This window comes from Triturus cristatus, chromosome 8 (assembly GCF_964204655.1).
Source record: "Triturus cristatus chromosome 8, aTriCri1.1, whole genome shotgun sequence".
NCBI lineage: Eukaryota > Metazoa > Chordata > Amphibia > Caudata > Salamandridae > Triturus > Triturus cristatus.
In genome coordinates, this window is record NC_140591.1 from 457,117,257 (window position 1) to 457,136,713 (window position 19,457).

The 19,457-nt window shown below is 46.4% G+C and overlaps 1 protein-coding gene across 2 annotated transcripts in view; it reads right to left on the reverse strand.

The window, feature by feature from the left end:
- Nucleotides 1-2,357: 2,357 nt before the first annotated feature.
- RCBTB2 (RCC1 and BTB domain containing protein 2) overlaps nt 2,358-19,457 on the reverse strand; it is a 331,364-nt gene continuing 314,264 nt past the window's right edge. For both annotated transcript variants that reach the window (XM_085621887.1, XM_085621886.1), the window contains one exon: nt 2,358-3,150. In XM_085621887.1, the coding sequence (XP_085478013.1) occupies nt 3,010-3,150 (141 nt within the window). In that variant the 3' untranslated portion in view covers nt 2,358-3,009. The remainder of the gene's footprint in view (nt 3,151-19,457) is intronic.

Below are 19,457 nucleotides of genomic sequence, written 5' to 3' on the forward strand. Positions count from 1 at the left end.
AAATTCCAATTCTTGTTCTCAGGTGAATGGGTTTTTGGGTGCATTCTGGTGAAAGGCCCATGGGAACAGGCACGCATGTTCTCCATAACACAGTCATAGTTGTATCTCCATGGTAAGGTAACACTTTGGGTCAAAGACGCATCAATAAAGTCTATAATGTACAATTTTGCCTGGAAAGGAAGCCTTCTACCATCGAGATTTACCTTTCCTTTGTTTTGGTAGAACAACAGAAGCATAATTAGAAGTGCAGTACACTTCAGACGCAGATTATGTGCCAATGTTTATGAAACAATGATGCAGACAAATATTTCTTGTCTTCTTTTTAGGGTTGCCCTTCTTCATCACCACCACAAAGCTCATATAAAGAGGCAAGGCGAAACATATCTCCCTTCCTTTTCATGATGTGCTGCATGCTGGTTTAGTCTCTGGTTTTCTACCATTAGCTTTAATTTAATTGTAAAGAGTTTTATCAAGGAAGGCTCCAAGTTACTGACGTTTAGTGACCAGCATAGGGCCAGTGTGTGCTGTTTGTCATGTCCAGACACAGGGGGCGTCTATGAGCTACACCAGGCAGTGTGCTCTGGCCTCTACATACACGGACAGCCCGATCGAAGATGAATGTATTGTCTAGGCTGCTATGCCACGCAGTGTAGTCTTTTAAGAGCCCATAGTTTGCTGTGGGCACCTTTTTGGTTCTTTAGTGTGTTTTTTGGTTCTGAGAATCCAGGTTCCTGATGCTAAGGGGATAGGGTATAATATGGCCGGAGGCAAACAAATTAAGGCAGGAAGGTTCTCTCGGATCATGAATTTAAAAGAATCAAAAGAGGTATTTGCATTTTTATTTGGGGGTATGCATGGCGTTGTGGGAAGAGTCAAGTAGACCGCCTTTCTTCACCTTCACCAGAAGCTGTGGCATCAACTCCTGATGCTATGGGAGAGTACTTTTCAGGCCCAGTGAGATTGCACTGAATTAAAAATCTTGAGACATGCTTCTCCGATAGTGGCTGAATTTAATGGCTTGCACGCAACCTTCAGAGGTGACATGAGGATGATTTGTCCTAAAGAGTAGCAGGACTGAGTATACTGGATTTGCTCATTCTCTTCCCCTTCGTCATGCAGAGGTTTCACAATGGATTTCTCAATGTCTTTGGTACCAGAAGCAAACTCCCATGTTTCACTGATAGTTGAGGTTCAGTTGCAGGGTGATCTGTTTTTTCTCCAGTTGTCTTTGTTGCACCTTCAGGTGAGAGTGTCTGTATGGCTTCTCTCTCTCTCTCTCTCTCTCTCTCTCTCTCTCATGCTCTTCTCCTAGCTCATCTTCTACTATGGGTTGCAACCATCTGAAGTTATAGCATGAAGCATTATTTCAATTCGGCCACATGATAGCCTAATGATTACTGCTAGGCCAGGATTGTGACAATCTTTCCCTTTATGTTTGCTTTTCTGGGTGGTTGCCATGAAGGGTGTCCTCTTTCATGTTTCCCCCTTGTCCTCCTTTGTTCCCGGAACCTTTGGACTGCCTGCAGACCTTTAGGTAGTCTTGCCACACCACTTCAGTTGTTTGTGCTGCAGAGATCCTGGCTTGAGGGACCTGTGTATGGGTGTTCTTCATTCCAAAGGTACAAGTCTTTTTGAAAGTGCGTAACTGATTTTAGGTAATAGGATGTTTTTTGCTTCATTAGGACCCATTTGCATTCATTCAACTCCCCTGGCTGCTCACAATGGCTTGGAAATTGAGGCTCAACTCTTTAGTTGCAGGATGTGTAAGGAACCTTCACTACCACCAGTATATCTCAAGTCCTCCCACATTTGGAGATTAACGTCCCCACTTGCCTGGCACTGTGGTTAGAATATTTGCGCTTCATCAGTATGGTTATTAGATTGTTAGGATTATTTTATGTTTCTTCGTGTGGGCTTATCTATGTCTAGCAAACTAATGGGCTTCGCCCAAATGGAAACAAGGACTTACAAAAAGAAAAGTAACAGCATGGGTGAACTTAATTAGCCTCACTCACAGTACTAGTCCCAGTCTTTACCACCCATCCTTCTGCGACTGACGCTGGCCTCAACCAGTAGGGTGTGGTTTTCCTTGAGTATTACCAAGAAGGAGTTTGGATTATACCCCTTTCAGAGGGATCACAGGGATACATAGGAGTGTGTTGATAGTTTTTGGACACGGTAACATGGTGATTTACTAGGGGGGGGACAGATGTATCTAAATGAAAGTAATGACTGTGACGGAAAACAGCAGCACTAAAGTTACAGAGTATATTCTCGAATAATCAGGACATTAACCAACATTAAACCGTTCAAGAAAGACGACATTAAGGTTTAACACAAACAAGTCAAATGCTGTGTCAAATTTAGCCGTAAACATTTATTTTACTTGAAGGTATGAAGGACACTTATGTAAACAATGTCTTCACAAGTAATACAGGGTAGTTAGAGTATGACATCAGCACATGTATAATTGTAACAACTCGTCTTTTGTCACTTAAGTCATGCATGCCTCTCTTTGAATATAGAGCAACATGAGCCTTTATTGTTTTGTTAACTAAGTATTTTAAATATTGTTCCACCAACATATACGCAATATAAGCATGTATACCAATACTCATTACAAAAGTTTATCTTGCACCTATGGTTACTAAAAAAACATCATCAAAAACCACAATCTCTGTCCTCAGATTCGCCAAGCCATTTATGCTTCCATTTCAGTATTTAAAAAAAAAAAAAAAAAAGGATTTCTTTCAGATATCTCAGTTTTGGCATCTAGGACCAGTCCACTGGCTTTCTACATACCAACGATGACATGCACAGCCAATGGTCTATTGTCAGTTCACAGAATATAGCCAGAACCAAGGCACTGCATAGAAATAGTGCAAATAAATACACCAACAAGTCTTTTTTTCCATTTTAGTCGCTTCTGACATTCACATGTATGAAGCAACTTACATTCGAGGGAAGGAGAGATGTTTAGGTAGCCAATGTGCAAACTCAAAGACTAGCTCAATTCTTAAAGGCTCCGACTTTGCTTGCTTTGCTGATGAAATTCTTCAGAAGCTCACTGTCCATATCTGCAAATGCTTGTGTCTGTGTTACCATCGTCAAGTGGTTGATGCAAAACCTGAAGCAAAATTCTTCCAAATCCTAGAAACAAAGTTTTGTATACCGTTATTATTATTAGTAGTTCAAACAGATATTGAAAAGGACAAGCAAATGTAAATCCTAGTGCACAAGCAAAAATACAATTGACAAATAAACCAAGGCTGGCTACAACCGCAATTGTAGAAACAATGACAAATAGGAACACCGTTTCTGATGTCATTTCTTTCCTTAGTTGCTGTTGAACAATTTAATGAAGACTTGTATATCTCCTGCCCTGTGACCGAGTGGAAATCTTAAGGATTTCTCTGGAGTATAATCTCCAACAAATTCCACTAGGATGCGTTACAGTGGCAATATCCTCCACAATACCATAGGACTGCATCCAAAACAAATTCCTAAACAGTTATATTGCATCTCTCGCCCTAGCCATTAGTATGAAGTACGTTTTGAAGCTAGATGTAGGGATTGCGTTTCATTGCCTGGTAAAGCTCTTTCTGTGTTTTCCATTGTTCTTCTTACGAGCTGTTTTGTTCCTCATTTCTCTTCTTGTCCTTTTTAGGTCTCACCTAATAGACAGCGCATGTGGCGTAGAGCTCACCACTGCTTATCATTGATTGGCTTTACTGTCAATTTCATTTGCTTGCTTCTTATTGGTCATATTGTGTGAGCTTTCCTTCCTCTTCTTGTGTTTGCGCCCTTCTGATATAGTATGGATGCATTACTTGTGTTTTTCATTTGCTCTATTTCAAAGCAATATTTTTTTTCTTTTTGTTTTCTTATACTGCTGTCTTTTTTTAGGTGTGATCCATCTTAAGGTTCCTCCTAGGCATGGCTCCAGATTAACCTTTCGAGACAGGAGCCAACTGTTCCCAAACCAGAAATTCTAGGTGCCAATTCAAATTTCTAGGAGTCTCCATCTAATTTAACATTATTGGATTTTTTACATCTGCGCACAAATGCAAGCATAATCATTGTGTACATTACATTAGAAACATAGGTGCTCGCTTTTGTTGCATTCATTTGCAGTCTGTTGACTTTCAGTAACCCACTGACCAGTCCCCTTGATAGCATCTCCTCTCACCCCGTACTCGCTCTCCTCGTGGATTAACTCACTCCCTTGACCACACCCACACTCTCCCACTCGTGCCTCCTCATCCAGTCAGTCCTAGTGCATCCATTTCCAAGCCTCAATCCATCCACTTTTGCATCCCACATTCACTCCAGTTTCTCCACTCAACCCACCCAGCCACACTCACACTGTAGTACAAATTAATCAAAATATGAGGTTTTAAGAATCATCACCCTTTAGAATTAAGAACTAGGTATCTACTTTCTTATTCATTCCTGTAGTCATCTAATTTAATTGTGTGTTCTAAACGATGTCAGAAAAAGTCTTCCTTTCTTCTTTTGTTTAGCTTTTTGTTACAAACTTTACATAGTGAACTGGTTGGCCATGTCGAATGAGCAGTACAATACACACTTTTACATCTAATTATTTGCACCAGCACAACTGTTAAGGTGTTGTACAGTTGTGTTCACGCTCACAGTGTATTGGGTTTTGCATGTGTAAGCGGTTGCAAGAAGCACAGATGTGTCAATGGATGTGTATTTGTGAATTGAATGTGTGATACATACACAACTGTATAATTACAATGAATAAGTGTGCGCACTTGAGCTTTATTCGCTCTTGATTGTGACACTGAAAATGAGGAGGGTGAATCACAACCTCCGTTTCCCTCTCCTGATTTTTACGTAAGTGTGTGCACACACGTATACTCGTTCTCAGTTCTTACGGATTCTGTGTGTGTGGTGCACATTAAACGAGGCTACTCGAGATGGGCATGGCTGCGTCGCGGGTGTGCAGGTGGATGTATGTATGGATTTGTGCGTCCACTAGGTCGGAATTGTTGGCCGCGTGGTCGAATGTTGTATGTGTTGTGTGCCGGACTGCATGTAGAGGTGTCACAGGCTGTTTACTGAGAACGGTTACTAGTTTGTTTGGGCAGCAAAAAGGTGTATTTTAAAAATCGCTACTTATCTAGCTACAATGACATTGAAGCTGCCAATATAGTAGCCATAAAAAATGCACAAGAAAGAGAAAATGATAAAACAAATAGTTACTTAAAGGAGAATGGGATTTAAAGAGACGCTTAACAAAAAACAAAAAAAAGCATGACTGGAGACGCCTTCGGGAGACAGCGCACGCTATGAGGAAACACAAAAGACAATAGGAAGGACTGTACATAGGGGAAAAAAAACCAGGAAGCTCTCTAGAAGAGAATGTATTTTCTTGGTACAAGCTTTGTATTCGTTGTGTTTGGACGAGCATTGAGTTAGGTAAAGGCGCCAAGAAAAGGCCCATTGACACAGCAATAGAAGCAAAATTCATAGTGAAGATCAGCTGGAGCACATTTGATGGTAATCACTCTTACGAATATTGTCGTAAACGTTGACAAATGTTAATAACGACCAGACATAAGCACTTAAAATGTACAGTTCTTGGACATGTTTTACAGCAAGCAATGCTTACCACAGTACAAACCCAGATAGGTCTTGCGGATTCATGTCCTTTAGGCACAACACCATGAGAGTTCAACCCTAGGTGCGGGCGGTCGACCTGGGGGGGTGGGGGGAGGAGATGTGGTCAATTTGCTTTCTTTAGGATGGTGCCACTCGCCACCAATGCTGCAGCTGTCCACTTTCACCAAGGGCACAGCCCACTGCCAGTGAGGACGCCACACAATGTTTAGGTGCTAGCACCGACCGGCCTGCAAGCAATGAAGTTTTAAAGTGGTAAGTTGTAATATCTGCCTTGAACAGTGCTGTGTGCAAGCCCAATTTTTAGGTCTGGCATTAGCCAAAACCTTTTGATTTTACAAAAATGATATGTATGTTATACTTACTTAAAGGGGGCTTTCAACAAGCTCTCTTCATCTTTGGTCTTTTGTGTCATTCACCCCCCGACTACAGCACACAGCAAGGGACACTGGGTCAGCCTACTTCAGTCACTAGTAAACTTCACTTTGAGTGACTGCATTTTGCTTTTTCACAAGGAGCACATCCACACAAAAGACAGATCCCTTCAGGGCCAGTGTTTTTGTTTGCAATTAATTATTAATTTATTGTTGCCCTTGAGTTTAGATCCTGATGTGATAGCAAGACACTTTCTAGCAGCTCTTCACAGGCCAGGACATATTCCAGCTTTCAGTTCCTGCCTCCTGCTAACGATGTTGCAAATCAATGTTTGGAGATGCCTTTTTTATCTGATTGCTGCGATTTCAGAGTATACCAGATTGTGTTCATTAAAATCTATTCTTTATAAAGTAATTCTCTTTTTAGGTGCCCTTTCCTCCACTCTAGTCCAACCTTCTATTGCTGCCCTTATGGGGAATGCCCTTGTAGGGTCCTGGTGACCTCCCAGTTTAGCATGGTGGCTGACTGCTGTTAAATGTCTGTGATCCAAGAGTTGCTCTTATTTTAATCCCTGGCCCATAGGACAAAATGCTACACCTTGCACTCAAGTGTTGCTGCGTCACCGCTCCAGGTCCCTGACACTTTGCAGAATGTGGAAACGCAGTTCTTGTACCACCTCCTTGTCTCAGGGGCGAGCAATAGCTCACTTAGTTTCATTAAGCGTTGGTCCACTGTAATAGGTGCCAAAAATGTAGGGGGAAAGATGTCATCTCTGCTCTTGATCGTGGACAGGTCTCCCGGAAACGGAGCCACTGAAAATGAGAGATAGCGTCAGCTGTCACATTCTTTACCCCCTGAATGTGTTGTGCCCTGAATTCAACATTGTTGTGCAGGCACGCCCTCACTAGCTTCCTCAGGAAACAAAGTACCAATGGGTATTTGGCAGAATGAGAATTTATGGCCTGCACCACCGCCACATTGTCAGACCAGAACAAAACATTTTTAGCAGACAAAGCCTTCGACCATAAGTGAAGTATCGCCACTATAGGGAATAATTCCAGGACAGTGAAATTTGCTGTGATCTTCCTTTTGCGTCAAGCATTGGGCCATTTCTGTGCACACCACTCACTCCTCATTATTGCGCCCAAACCTACCATGCCAGAGGCTATTGCGCCAAAACCTACCATTCCAGAGGCATCAGTAAACAAGTACCGTTTGGAGCGACCAGCACAGGGTGATCTCCATATTAATGTCCCATTGAAATCGACCAAGAATTCCGCCCACATCATGAGATCCTGTTTCAAACCTTTGCTGAATCTGACTAGGTGGTGTTTCTGTGTCACATTGGCTGTGGCCCTGGCCAATCTTCTGGTAAAAACTCTACCTGCTGGGATGAACTTTGCTGCAAAGTTTAGTTTGCCAAGTAGGCTCTGAATGGTGCCCAGGATAGCTTTGTCTTTGGTCAATACTGCCTGTATGCCCTTAATCAATGCCTTTACCTTCTCTAGGGGGATTCTGGACACAACCGTAACAGGATCTAGTTCTATGCTAAGGAACGTCAAGACCTGCGATGGGCCCTCAGTCTTACCTGCCGCTGAGGGGACCCCTAGCTGGTCTGTCAGGACCTCAAATGTTTGCAGCACTACAGTACAGTCCCATGTTCCTTCCTCCCCAATGAACAGGATATCATCCAAGTAGTGTGTTACCCCCTCACACCTTGTGACCACTGGTGTTTCCATTGCAGGAAGCATCTGAAGGCCTCAAAGTAGGCGCAAGACACTGATCAACCCATTGGCAAGCACATATCATATTAAAACTGGCCCGCCCACTTGAAATCTAAAAAGTGGTGGCTATCTTCATATACAGGCAGCGGGTGGAAAGCACATTTTATATCCACCTTTGCCAACTATGACCCCTTCCCTACTCTCCTTAGCATGTCCACAGCCACATCAAAGGACTAAAATGGATTTGTTACCCTGCCTAACGCTAGTTCCTTCCCAATCTTCTCTTGGACTTCTGAGGGAAGTTCCTGGGCAGACCTCAGGTTGTCTGCGTCCCTGCTTTCCATTGGGCTACGAAAGGTATCTTGAAGCCCTCCACAAAACTGTTTGCTAACAGTATACTGTCCTTGGTGTTGGGATATTTCCTAAGCAGGTGGAAGGAGGGTTAATAGGATTATCGATGATGGGCCCTTCCTTGTGCCCCCCGGGTGGTAGTAACTGTACAACTGTCTGAAACAACAGGGGGGTGTTTGTGGTTGTGGAGCCTTGCATGCCGGTGGGTGATCAACTATTCTGTTTCTTGTTGGGAGGGGGTGATGACCTATAGGTTCCATTGCAGGAGGTCGTTGGGTGTGAAGCCCCGAACTTAAAGCAGCTGTGAGCTAATTTACAGGTTTTCCCCACAAGCAGGACCCAGCATTGAACAACCTGCATGCCCCCAGAGGAGGCCTTCTGAAACCCTACTTTTGTCCTGCCACACCTCTTGCGCCTCAAAAGGTCTGTTTGAAAGGGCGTCTCCCTGGCTGGCTTTGTGCCCTAAAGGTCGAATGCCCATTCATATTAAGGTTGTATGCATCCTTCTGGGGTGGGGTCAATTTGCCCATGTGCTCCATCCAGAGCTGGAACTCTTTCTGATCCCAGCTCAACTCGGGGCACATTGCCATCTTTTTCCTGAACTCCTTGACATATTTATACCACTTAATGTCTCCTGATTGGATGGCCTCAGTGTGAATACTGGAATAGTGTCAGACCCTGTTCAGGCTATTTCTCCATAAAAACAACTGATAGGATGGAGAAAGCTTCCAGCCAATTTTCAATTGTCTTGTCTGGCCATGCTTGATATCCCCCCCTTCTTGTCCTTATCCTTACCGCCCATACCCCTAGTGTCCACCCCATCTTTACCATACATCCACAGTGTGAACAGGTCTACAAATTCTCATTGGCAAATCCCTTCTTTAGCTGTCAATGGATACGCCAGAGAACAGCGCCCGGATACCAGAGGGGCAATTGTGACCAAAGTTAGTGTAGCCCCCATGAAGTGGGTTTCCTTTGTCGCCTCATTCAGGCTAAGGGAAAGCCCTGTACTCGTTCTTCACAAGTTGTCGGTATGCCCTACATCTAAACCTTATAGATTGGGCCCCTATACAACAGAAGAGTGGGGGGTTGTGTCCTCGGCGTTATGGAGTGTAGGGGTTAGCGGCGGAACGGTGAAGCCACCACTCCCGTGCCAAACATTAGAATGAACAGCGACGTTGGGCCCAGCGTCCCAATCACACAAGCAGCAGCCTCGGCCCACGCCGCACCCCCCCCCATGCTAGCCCCAGCCTTTCCAGCAAATGGCCAACCACGAAAAGGCCCGGAATCAATCTTCTGCTCCAAAGACAAACAAACCCCATCCACTCTACCACGCGGCCACCATAAGGAGACTGCATCCCCCACAAGGACCCCACTGTGTACGGGGCATGCAACAAAAGCTCACATTTGTTCGGGCGATGCACAACGACATCAATGCAAATCTGTGGGATCGAAAAGATCCCCAGCCCCACAGTGTACAAATGCCTCCACAGCTCGTTGAGCCGACAAACGTGCTGCAATTGCAACTCGTGAACATCTGTGTTTGATACACAACTTTACCCCTGGCAATGCACATCGGGCCACCCAAATCAGCCCGAAAAGCAATACCAGCAAGAACCGACCCACCAGAGCTCCTCGATATAGCCAAGAAAGCAAACAATCGCACAACCACCCCACAACAAATACCTTCAACACATAGCCGCTCCAGCCATACCAGTGGGACTGTCCCCCAACTGAAGAGAGGTAGGTGCCCAGACTCACAGCGGAACCCAAAAGAAGGTGGTCCCTGACACGAGACGACCAACACCACATGACCCGGAACGGGACCACCACGCCACCAAAGCCAGATCGGGAACCCTGGACAGCGTGTCCAGAGGGAGAGATGATGTGGCTTAACGGCTAGAGAGGCCCACCTCGGGCTGGGGAACCAAGTCAACCCTCGGTAGGGACGCTCAACATCCTTTGATTCCAGTTAAATCACTTAATCTCCCCGTGCCTAAAAAAATTAATGTGTCTATCTGTAATACGACTGGTGCTCATGTAAAGTGCTCTGATACCTTCGGGTCCAGTTTGCGCTTTATAAAACACACAAAAAAATGTATTCAAAACTGCACTTCAGTACGTGATTTAATTGAGGCTTACAGCTATACTTGTAAACCAATTTACTCATCCTCAATTACATAGTGCTCATAGTTATCTCATATGCTCAGGCACCAAACAGCAGTAGTGATGTCATAGATATAGATGAAGAAATGCCTTCAAATAAATCTTAAACGACAGTCATACGAATGGTACCTACTACGGTACCTACTATCAAGCAACCATAATCAGCAATACGTTTCCCACACTCAGGAGCAACAGAAGGTAATATGCAATGTGTTCTATGGTATATGGTTGGAGGACGACCTCAGAGGCCCCCCTCGACACTCTGACTGGTGACCATACGATTCACAAGTCCAATGCCTGGCCTCTGGGTAACTCTTGGAGGTCATAACACTCATCAAGGTTAGGCTAGAGTCGAACGAGCAGCATGATGCCTCTTAACCTGAATCCCTCCATGCCCTTCCTCTCTCCAGAGGGCTAAGGAATCAAGAAGGATCCCTTTGGTGGAGGGACGGGAGCACAGAGAAGAATGTAAGGTCTGTGCAGCCCTGAGCAACCTTGTTTCTGTACGTTTCTTATCATTGAGGGAGACCATCGAAGTTCTCTTACAGAGCTGCAGCTCACAGGCTGTACTTGGGAAAATTGCACGTGGAGCAAACTTCTAATGTGGCTTATTTGCAGCATATCTGGTTTGCTCGATCCTTTCAAAATACTGAGTGAGCGTCTCTAAGTCTTGTGTATTCTGGTTGGGTGCAGGTCAGCACATATCATTCCTGTGGGTCTGGCAGTCACAAGATGAATATCGGACACTCATGGTCATAGCACAAACTTGGATAAGAAGAGTGTTCATATCACAGTCCACATTGCAGGGATGGCAAACCACTAGAGTCTATATCATAAGGCATTTGCATTCTCCAGAAGAAGATGCCAGTTGTGATAACACAGGGGCTGAGCTGGTGATAGTCAATTATAACAGAAAAGTGCTAGAAATCTTGCAAAAACATACTCCAAAGAGACAAAATGCATAAGGAAGTGAAAAGGAGCGAGCACCCGAGGCAATCCACCAAAAAGTAGTAGGTCAGCTTGGATACTTTTGATCCTAACGTGTTCATGTACACAACATGCAGTTTCTTTTGCTAGGTAGAGAGAGATATTTGAAAAGCGGCAAAGCATCTTTTTGCTGGCCTAGACAGCAGCAGCATTATTCAGAACTTCGAGAGGCTCCTCTCTGTCAGACAGCAGGTTCTCACGCCAGGACTCAACGCAGCTGACCCTTCACAGGTCTAGAGATGAGCAGATTCTCAAGATGTAGGGTAGTCGACCGCTCTCTCCTCGGCTCAAAGCAACAGGACTCTTTTCCTCAGTCCTAGAGTGTATCTCTGACTCTTTAAGGAGGGCAACAAAACAGCCCTGTTCCTGGTCCAGTCCTTCCCCTGAACTGAAGCACAGAGCTTCACTGAAGTTTAAAGCTGAACTAATGGTCTGACAAAAATAACCAAGCTAATAGCGTAGGTTAGTTACGGCTGGTGCCAGATGAGCCAGCAACTCCATTCCTGTGCAACATTTGTGTAAATGTGACAAGTCAGCCCAATTGAAGAGCATCTTTCTTTGCCCATCATACTCGGTTGCATATAACAATGAAGATAGTGTCTACGAATCCATGGTGATGGCAGATTTCCCTAATGCTTGCTGGGATGTGCACCTGCTCCAGACAAAACCCAACCAGCCAGGCCCTGCAGCCAACCCAGGGGCCCAGGGGGCAGCGATCCTCCCCCCACCTTTGACTACAAATGGGCCTCAGGGATGGGTTCCCTGGGGCCGAAATCTGCCCAAACCCCTTCCACTTTTAAAAATAATTATTTTTAAAAGGCTGTGCCCCGGGGATGGGGTCTCAGGTGCCAAAATTGGCCCAGGGAGGGGAGCCGGGTGGCCACCCTCACCATTCCCATAATCAGCCAGGCCCGGGGGATAGGGTCCCCTGAAATCCACAAGGGGAGGGCCACACACACCTGACCCTCCCCCCCCCCAAATATATATACTGTTTACCCTCCAAACCCCGGGACCTGGCCCACCCATAAAAAAAACAAGCACAGAGAAGCGTGCTTTAATTTTTATTTTATTTGTATTTTGCCGCAGATCTTCCACAAATTTGTGGCAAAATAAAAATAACACATTATTGGACCCAGGTGGGGTCCCAGTGGGCGCAGAGTATTCCTACCCGGCCCCCTTGTGTTTATTTTTGCATTTTTGGCTGGCACACCTTCCTGGTTGAAGTGGTGGCAGCCAATAATGGCATTACAGTTGGTACATGGATTCAAGGATCCACCACTGTGGAGCCGCGTCTCTAGATATACATATAACGTTTTTTTTAAGTTACTCAATAACTACTACACATAAAGGAATATGCTACTTACCAGTATGCATCTGTTCTTGGCATGTAGAGCTGCAGAGTTGTACACTGTGCCTAGATCGCCATCTGGTGTTGGGCCCGGATGTTTGCAGTTTGTTTTTGTTCTTTGGACAGTCTTTGGAAGTCACGAGTTCGGTGACTCCTCATTCGGTCCGTACTGCGCATTGGCTTCAGCTCCATCCTCAGATTGTTTTTCGCCAGCAGGGAAATGATGGAGCGTAGTAATAACAGTGAGAAACCCATGTGTGTTGTATCTAAATAAGATAGACTGGAACGGATACAGGTAGCCGGGGAGGCGGGTGGGCGTGTACAACTCTGCAGCTCTACATGCCAAGAACAGATGCATACTGGTAAGTAGCATATTCCGTTCGAGGCATATGAGCTGCAGATTGTACACTGTGCATAGATTATATAGCAGTACCCAACCTTAGCGTCGACCACCGGCATCCGTTGCAGCGGTTTGAAATAATGTCTTTAGTACAGCCTGGCCCACACTAGCTTGTTGCTTGGAGTGCACGTCTACACAGTAATGTTTTGTGAAGGTGTGCGGTGTTGACCATGTGGCTGCTTTGCAGATGTCATCTAAGGGTATGTTCCCTAGAAAAGCCATAGAAGTCCCTAACTTTCTTGTAGAGTGGGCTTTAGGTGGAACAGATAATGTTCTTTTTGCCTTTTGATAGCAAATTTGTATGCACTTTACAATCCACCTAGCTATCCTTGATTTAGAGATGGGGTTGCCTTTATGCGGTGGAGAGAAGGAGACAAACAATTGTTTAGTCTTCCTGAAAGGTTGCATTCTTTGTATGTAGTACAGTAAAGCCCTCTTAACATCAAGTGTATGTAGAGCCCTTTCCGCAACAGATTGAGGTTGCGAGAAAAAAATAGGTAATTCCACCGATTGATTGAGATGGAAGGGGGAAATGACCTTGGGCAGAAATTTTGGATTGGTACGAAGTATCACTTTGCTGTGATGTATTTGTAAGAAGGGTTCCTGTATAGTGAACGCTTGTATTTCGCTAACCCTTCGAAGGGAAGTGATAGCTACTAGAAAAGCTGTTTTCCAGGTGAGGAACTGTAGCTCGCATTTATGCAGTGGTTCGAAGGGCGGACCCATGAGCCTTGTAAGAACTACATTTAAATTCCATACAGGAGAAGGCGGTGCCCTGGGTGGAATTATGCGTTTAAGGCCTTCCATAAAGGCTTTAATAGCGGGCACCCTGAACAGTGATAAATGTTGTCTGTTTTGCAGGTAAGCAGCAATCGCTGCTAGGTGTAGGCGTATGGAAGAATATGCCAGGTTACACCTTTGAAGATGGAGTAGATAGCATATAATGTGTTGTATGGATGCATCTAAAGGGTTGATTGTATTGTTACGGCAGTAAACAACAAATCTCTTCCACTTTGCGGCATAGCATGCTTGAGTGGTAGGACGTCTGGCTTCCTTGATAATATTCATGCAGTCAGGGGAAAGGTTAAGGTATCCAAATTCTAAGATTTCAGGAGCCAGATCGCAAGGTTGAGCTGCGCTGGGTCCGGGTGTCTGATTTCTCCATGGTTCTGAGTTAGGAGGCATGGGGACAGGTGCAGTTTTTGGTGTGGTACCACTGAGAGCTGTAGTAGTGTGGTGTACCACGGCTGCCTGGCCCATGTTGGGGCTACCAGAATGAGCGTGAGGGAGTGCTGTCGCAGTTTCCTGACCACTAATGGAATTAGTGGGAGAGGTGGAAAGGCGTATGCAAATCTGCCTGACCACTTCATCCATATCGCATTGCCTTTGGACAATGGGTGTGGGTATCTGGCGGCGAAGCTTGGGCATTTTTTGTTTTCGTGGGTGGCGAAGAGGTCTATCTGAGGATGCCCCCACTTGTGGAAGAATGGGCGAAGAACTTGTGGATGCAGTTCCCATTCGTGTATTTGTTGCGTTTGTCTGCTGAGCAGACCTGCCATGGTGTTTTGTACGCCTGGAACGTGCTGTGCCAGGAGAAAGATGTTTTGTGGAATTGCCCATCTCCATATGCTCTGGGCTAAGCGGGAGAGCTGGGGAGAGTATGTCCCCCCCTGTTTTTGAATATAATACATTGCAGTCATATTGTCTGTGCGAATGAGGTCTGCTTTGGCTGAAATCTGTTTTTGAAAGGATTTTAGGGCTAGAAAGATCGCCAAGAGCTCCAGATGGTTGATGTGGAGCAATTTTTGCTGTGGCGTCCATAGACCTTGCATTGTGAGGTGTAGGAGGTGCGCTCCCCAGCCGGAGAGCGATGCGTCCGCTGTTAGTATCACCTGAGGAACCGGGTCCAGGAACGGCCGCCCTTTGGAAAGGTTTGTGGTGTTCCACCACTGCAGAGAGTGATGAGTGTGGCCGTCCACCAACACCAGATCCGTCAGCTGACCCTGGGCCTGGTTCCACTGTCGTGCTAGGCACTCTTGAAGTGGACGCATGTGGAGTCTTGCATGGGGCACTATGAAAATGCAAGATGCCATCATCCCTATTAGCTTCATGAACACTCTCGCTGGGAGAGAGTGCTGAGGAATGAACGTTTGGCGCAAGGCTTGTATGCTTGCGATTCTGGCTGAGTTGGGATAGGCTATACCTTTGGAGGTGTCTATAGTGGCCCCGAGATATTGCTTTGTGTGAGATGGTACGAGGTGGGACTTTTGGTAGTTCACCGTGAAGCCTAGCTGGTGGAGCAGTTGGATGGTGCTGTTTGTTTGTTGCACACATTGGTCGTAGGACGCGGCTTTTATCAGCCAGTCGTCTAAGTAAGGGAAGACGTGAATATGTTGACGTCTGAGGTGTGCTGCTACTACAGCTAGGCATTTGGTAAACACCCGTGGTGCGGTGGTGACCCCGAAGGGGAGAACCGTGAATTGGTAATGCTGACCGTCCACCACAAACCTGAGGTACTTCCTGTGAGAAGGGTGTATTGGAATATGAAAGTATGCGTCTTTCAGATCCAAGGTAGTGAGAAAGTCTCCCTGACAGAGGAGTGGGAGGACTTGTTGTAGGGTGACCATGTGGAAATGGTCCGAATGTATGTATGCATTTAGAGGCCGGAGGTCCAGAATAGGCCTCAGGGTCCCGTCTTTTTTCGGTATTAGAAAATACAGAGAGTAGACCCCTAAATTTTGCTGATTGAAGGGGACTTGCTCTATAGCGTGTTTTTGGAGGAAGGAGGTCACCTCCTGTTTGAGCAGTGTGGAATGTTCCTGTGACATTGGACGGTGCCTTGGTGGGATATTGGGTGGGGTGGATGTTAGCTCGAGACAGTACCCTGACCGAATAATTTGGGTCACCCATTTGTCTAATGTTATGGACTCCCAGGCGTGAATAAAGTGTTGTAGTCTGCCCCCGACCGGAGTGGGATGGTCTGGGGGGAGCGAGGGGAAGTCATTGTGCGGGCGGCGTGGCAGAACGGGTGGTGTTGGTTTTGTCCCTGCCCTTATTGTTGTTGCCCCTGTATCCAACTCTTTGGTAGCCCTTTGAGAAGGTATTTTGTGGAGGGGACTTGTAGGAGGTAGAGGCGCTATCGGTGGAGTAGCCTCTGCCTGTACTACGAAAGGACGAACGCCGAAAGGAGCGTTTAGGGGTCTGGGATTGTAATGCCCCCATAGACTTTGCTGTGTCCGTGTCCTTTTTCATTTTTTCTAATGCTTCGTCCACCTTTGGCCCAAATAGGTGTTGTTGGTCAAAGGGGTGATTTAGTATGGATGCCTGGACTTCTGGCTTGAACCCTGAGATTCGGAGCCAGGCATGACGGCGAAGCAGGACACTAGTATTTATGGCTCTAGAAGCAGTGTCCGCTGCATCGAGGGCACATTTAATGGAGGTGTTAGTAATGAGCTTTCCCTCTTAGGTCGTGAGCTTTACGTTTGTGTTTCTCCGGGAGGTGCTGCATAAGAGCCTCAAGCTCATCGTAGTGTGCTCTGTCATAACGCGCAAGCAGCGCTTGTGTATTTGAAATGCGCCAGATGTACGCGGCTTGCGAGGCAGTGCGTTTACCAGACGCATCTAGGAGTTTTGATTCCTTATCTGGCGGTGGAGCCTCACCTGAGGACTGGGAGTTAGACCGCTTTCTAGCCATGGACACAACTAGGGAATCTAAGGGAGCAGGGCCCTTAATGTATGTAGGGTCTGTGGGTGCTGCTCTGTACTTTTTTTCTATTCTGGGGTTTAAGACCCTGGCCCTGACAGGGTCTTTGAACACCTCTGCAGCATGTTTGGTGACACCCTTAAGCATGGGCAAGATGGCTGTGGACTTATCCTGAATATCAAATGTATCCAGTAAGAAGTCGTCTTCCACTGGTTCGCTATGTAGTTCCACCCCATGGTCGTGTGCTGCTCTCTGCCCTAAGTGGTGAAACCCTAGTGAGTCCTCTGGGGGAGATGGCCTGGATGGGTAGAGGTCATCTTAAGGCACATCTGGTATGTCAGGGTTTTGGTAATCCTCCCATGGGTCTGGGGTCCCCGGTGGTGTGGGGTCCATTGGGGCGTCCGCTGGATCATAATCTGGATCCCCGTAATCCGGATCTGGGGACGGGGTCGGGGAATGATGAGGCAAGGGTGGCTGAGACCTGGGAGGGGGAGGAGGTGGAAGAGGTGGAGGAGGAGGAGGTGTAGGTGGTGGGGAGGGCACTCTGAGAGGAGATGTGGCAGAGTCCTTCCGCTTGGGCGGTGGAGGAGTAGCTGGTGTGTCAAGACGTCTTTTCTTGACAGTCAAAGTCAATAGCCCAGTCTTTGGATCCTTTGATAAGGTTTTTTGATAAGGATCGGGTGTAAAAAGGTCTGGTGGCGCCGAATCGTCCGCTGGCGCCGATGTTTTTGGAGCCGAGGATTTGGGTGGTTTCTCTGCGCCATGCTTTTTTGGAACCTCCGATTTTTTCGGCGTCGAGGTAGGCTTCGACGCCGGAGCGTCGGTGCCGAGGGATTTATGTTTGTGTTTCGTCGGCACCGAAAGTCCAGGCTTCGGCACCGGTGGCTTCGGAGTCGAGCTGGGCGTCACTTTCTTCGGTGCCGAACGGTGTTTATCGGCACCAGGAGTAGGCTGGCTCGAGCCCGAGCTGCCGTGAGACTTGTGAGGCTTCGACACCGGGCCCGAAGGTGGGGTGATAGAAGCTGCGTGTTTGGTTTTCCCCAGGCCCGAAGGCGAAGGTGTAACCTGAGTCTCTTTGGATTTGGGCGCGGGGGGTGGGAGGGGGTAGAGTACTCACGACCCTCTGCGCCGGTGTGATGTCCTCCAGGTCGGAGTCGTCGGCCTCGGAAGGGCTGACGATGTCTTCCTCCTGCTCGGTGTGGTGTTGCCCCGAAGCTCCGGTGTCGTCTCCGAAGATGTCCGGTGGAGCCGCGGTCGATGAGTGCGCCATGGTGCGGCGAGCTCTTCGATCCCGGATGGTCTTTTTTGATCGAAAATACTTACAGGCGGGGCAGTCTCTGGCCTCGTGTTCTGGAGAGAGGCGAAGGTTACACACCTGATGGAGGTCGGTGTGGGGAAATTTAGACCCACATTTTGGGCACTTTTTGAACGGAGTCCTTTCCATCGGCCGGGACCGGAGTCGAGGAGGGCCCGAAGGCCGGTGCCGATGTGTGGAATCGAGAAAAGTGCCTCTACGAGAGATGAAGATAGATGAAGAAACTCGATGAACGAGGATTTTCCGTCGAGGCTGGAACCGTAAAAGTTCGAAGCCGGTGCACGAAGTATCACATCCGAGCCCGATGGCGGAAAAAAACAATCTGAGGATGGAGCCGAAGCCCATGCGCAGTACGGACCGAATGAGGAGTCACCGAACTCGTGACTTCCAAAGACTGTCCAAAGAACAAAAACAAACTGCAAGCATCCAGGCCCAACACCAGATGGCGATCTATGCACAGTGTACAATCTGCAGCTCATATGCCTCTAACACATTTTTTTTAATTACTCAATAACTACTACACAGATTTACACCAAATTGCAAAAAGCACTCTTTCTGACAAATATGGTGTAATTCCATTAAGCTGTTTGGACTGTAGACGTGTCTTAAATCCCTATGCAAAATTGCATTGGGCAAAATATGTTTTGCACCCCCCCTCCCCCACCGCCATCTTCCATCAGCCCTTGCATGAAGAATCACCCCAACACTTTACAAAAAGCAGCTGTAGTGAGAGGCAAAATACTATTGAATATTTCAGCACCAAAGTTATTAGCAAAACAAACAAAATGCTTTTCCTAAGGAAACTAGGTCCAAACCAGAACTACCTACTGGCAACCGCTAGTAGGTAATATATAGATATAGATATGAAAATAACCCCTAGATTTGAGTTGAACCTGCACTCAATCAGGATGCACCTGCCACAGACTCTGAGATAACACACTGCATGAAGTTATCTGCAAGGGCCAGCAGTCTGCTTTCCAACCCAAGGTACAGGTAAAAGGCCAGCATCCCATGATTAATGAGCAGCTGTCACCAGCCATTGATCACACCATAGGTATGTCATTGGAACAGTTAATAACCAGGTTGAAAGTGGGACCACTTTTGGTGTACCCCAATTGCCTACTGAGTCCTCAACTGTAGAACAACATATTCCAATCATAATAGAAAGCCTATAAGTAGAATAAAGATTGGCGGTAGTCTCCTGAACAGGCTAGCATGCCAGGTACAAACGAACATATCAATTCAGGAGCTAATGCACAAGGGAATGTATGCCCTAAAATGAACAATATAATACAATCCAGGTAGGTCTCTATAAGCTCTCAAGTTAAGCACGTTGTTAAATTATGGTACTAAGTCAAGAGAAGTTACAATACACTCAACTACCAGACACTGAAAGACCAAATAGTTAGGTAAACCTTCAAATGTATCTCCAGAACATATCT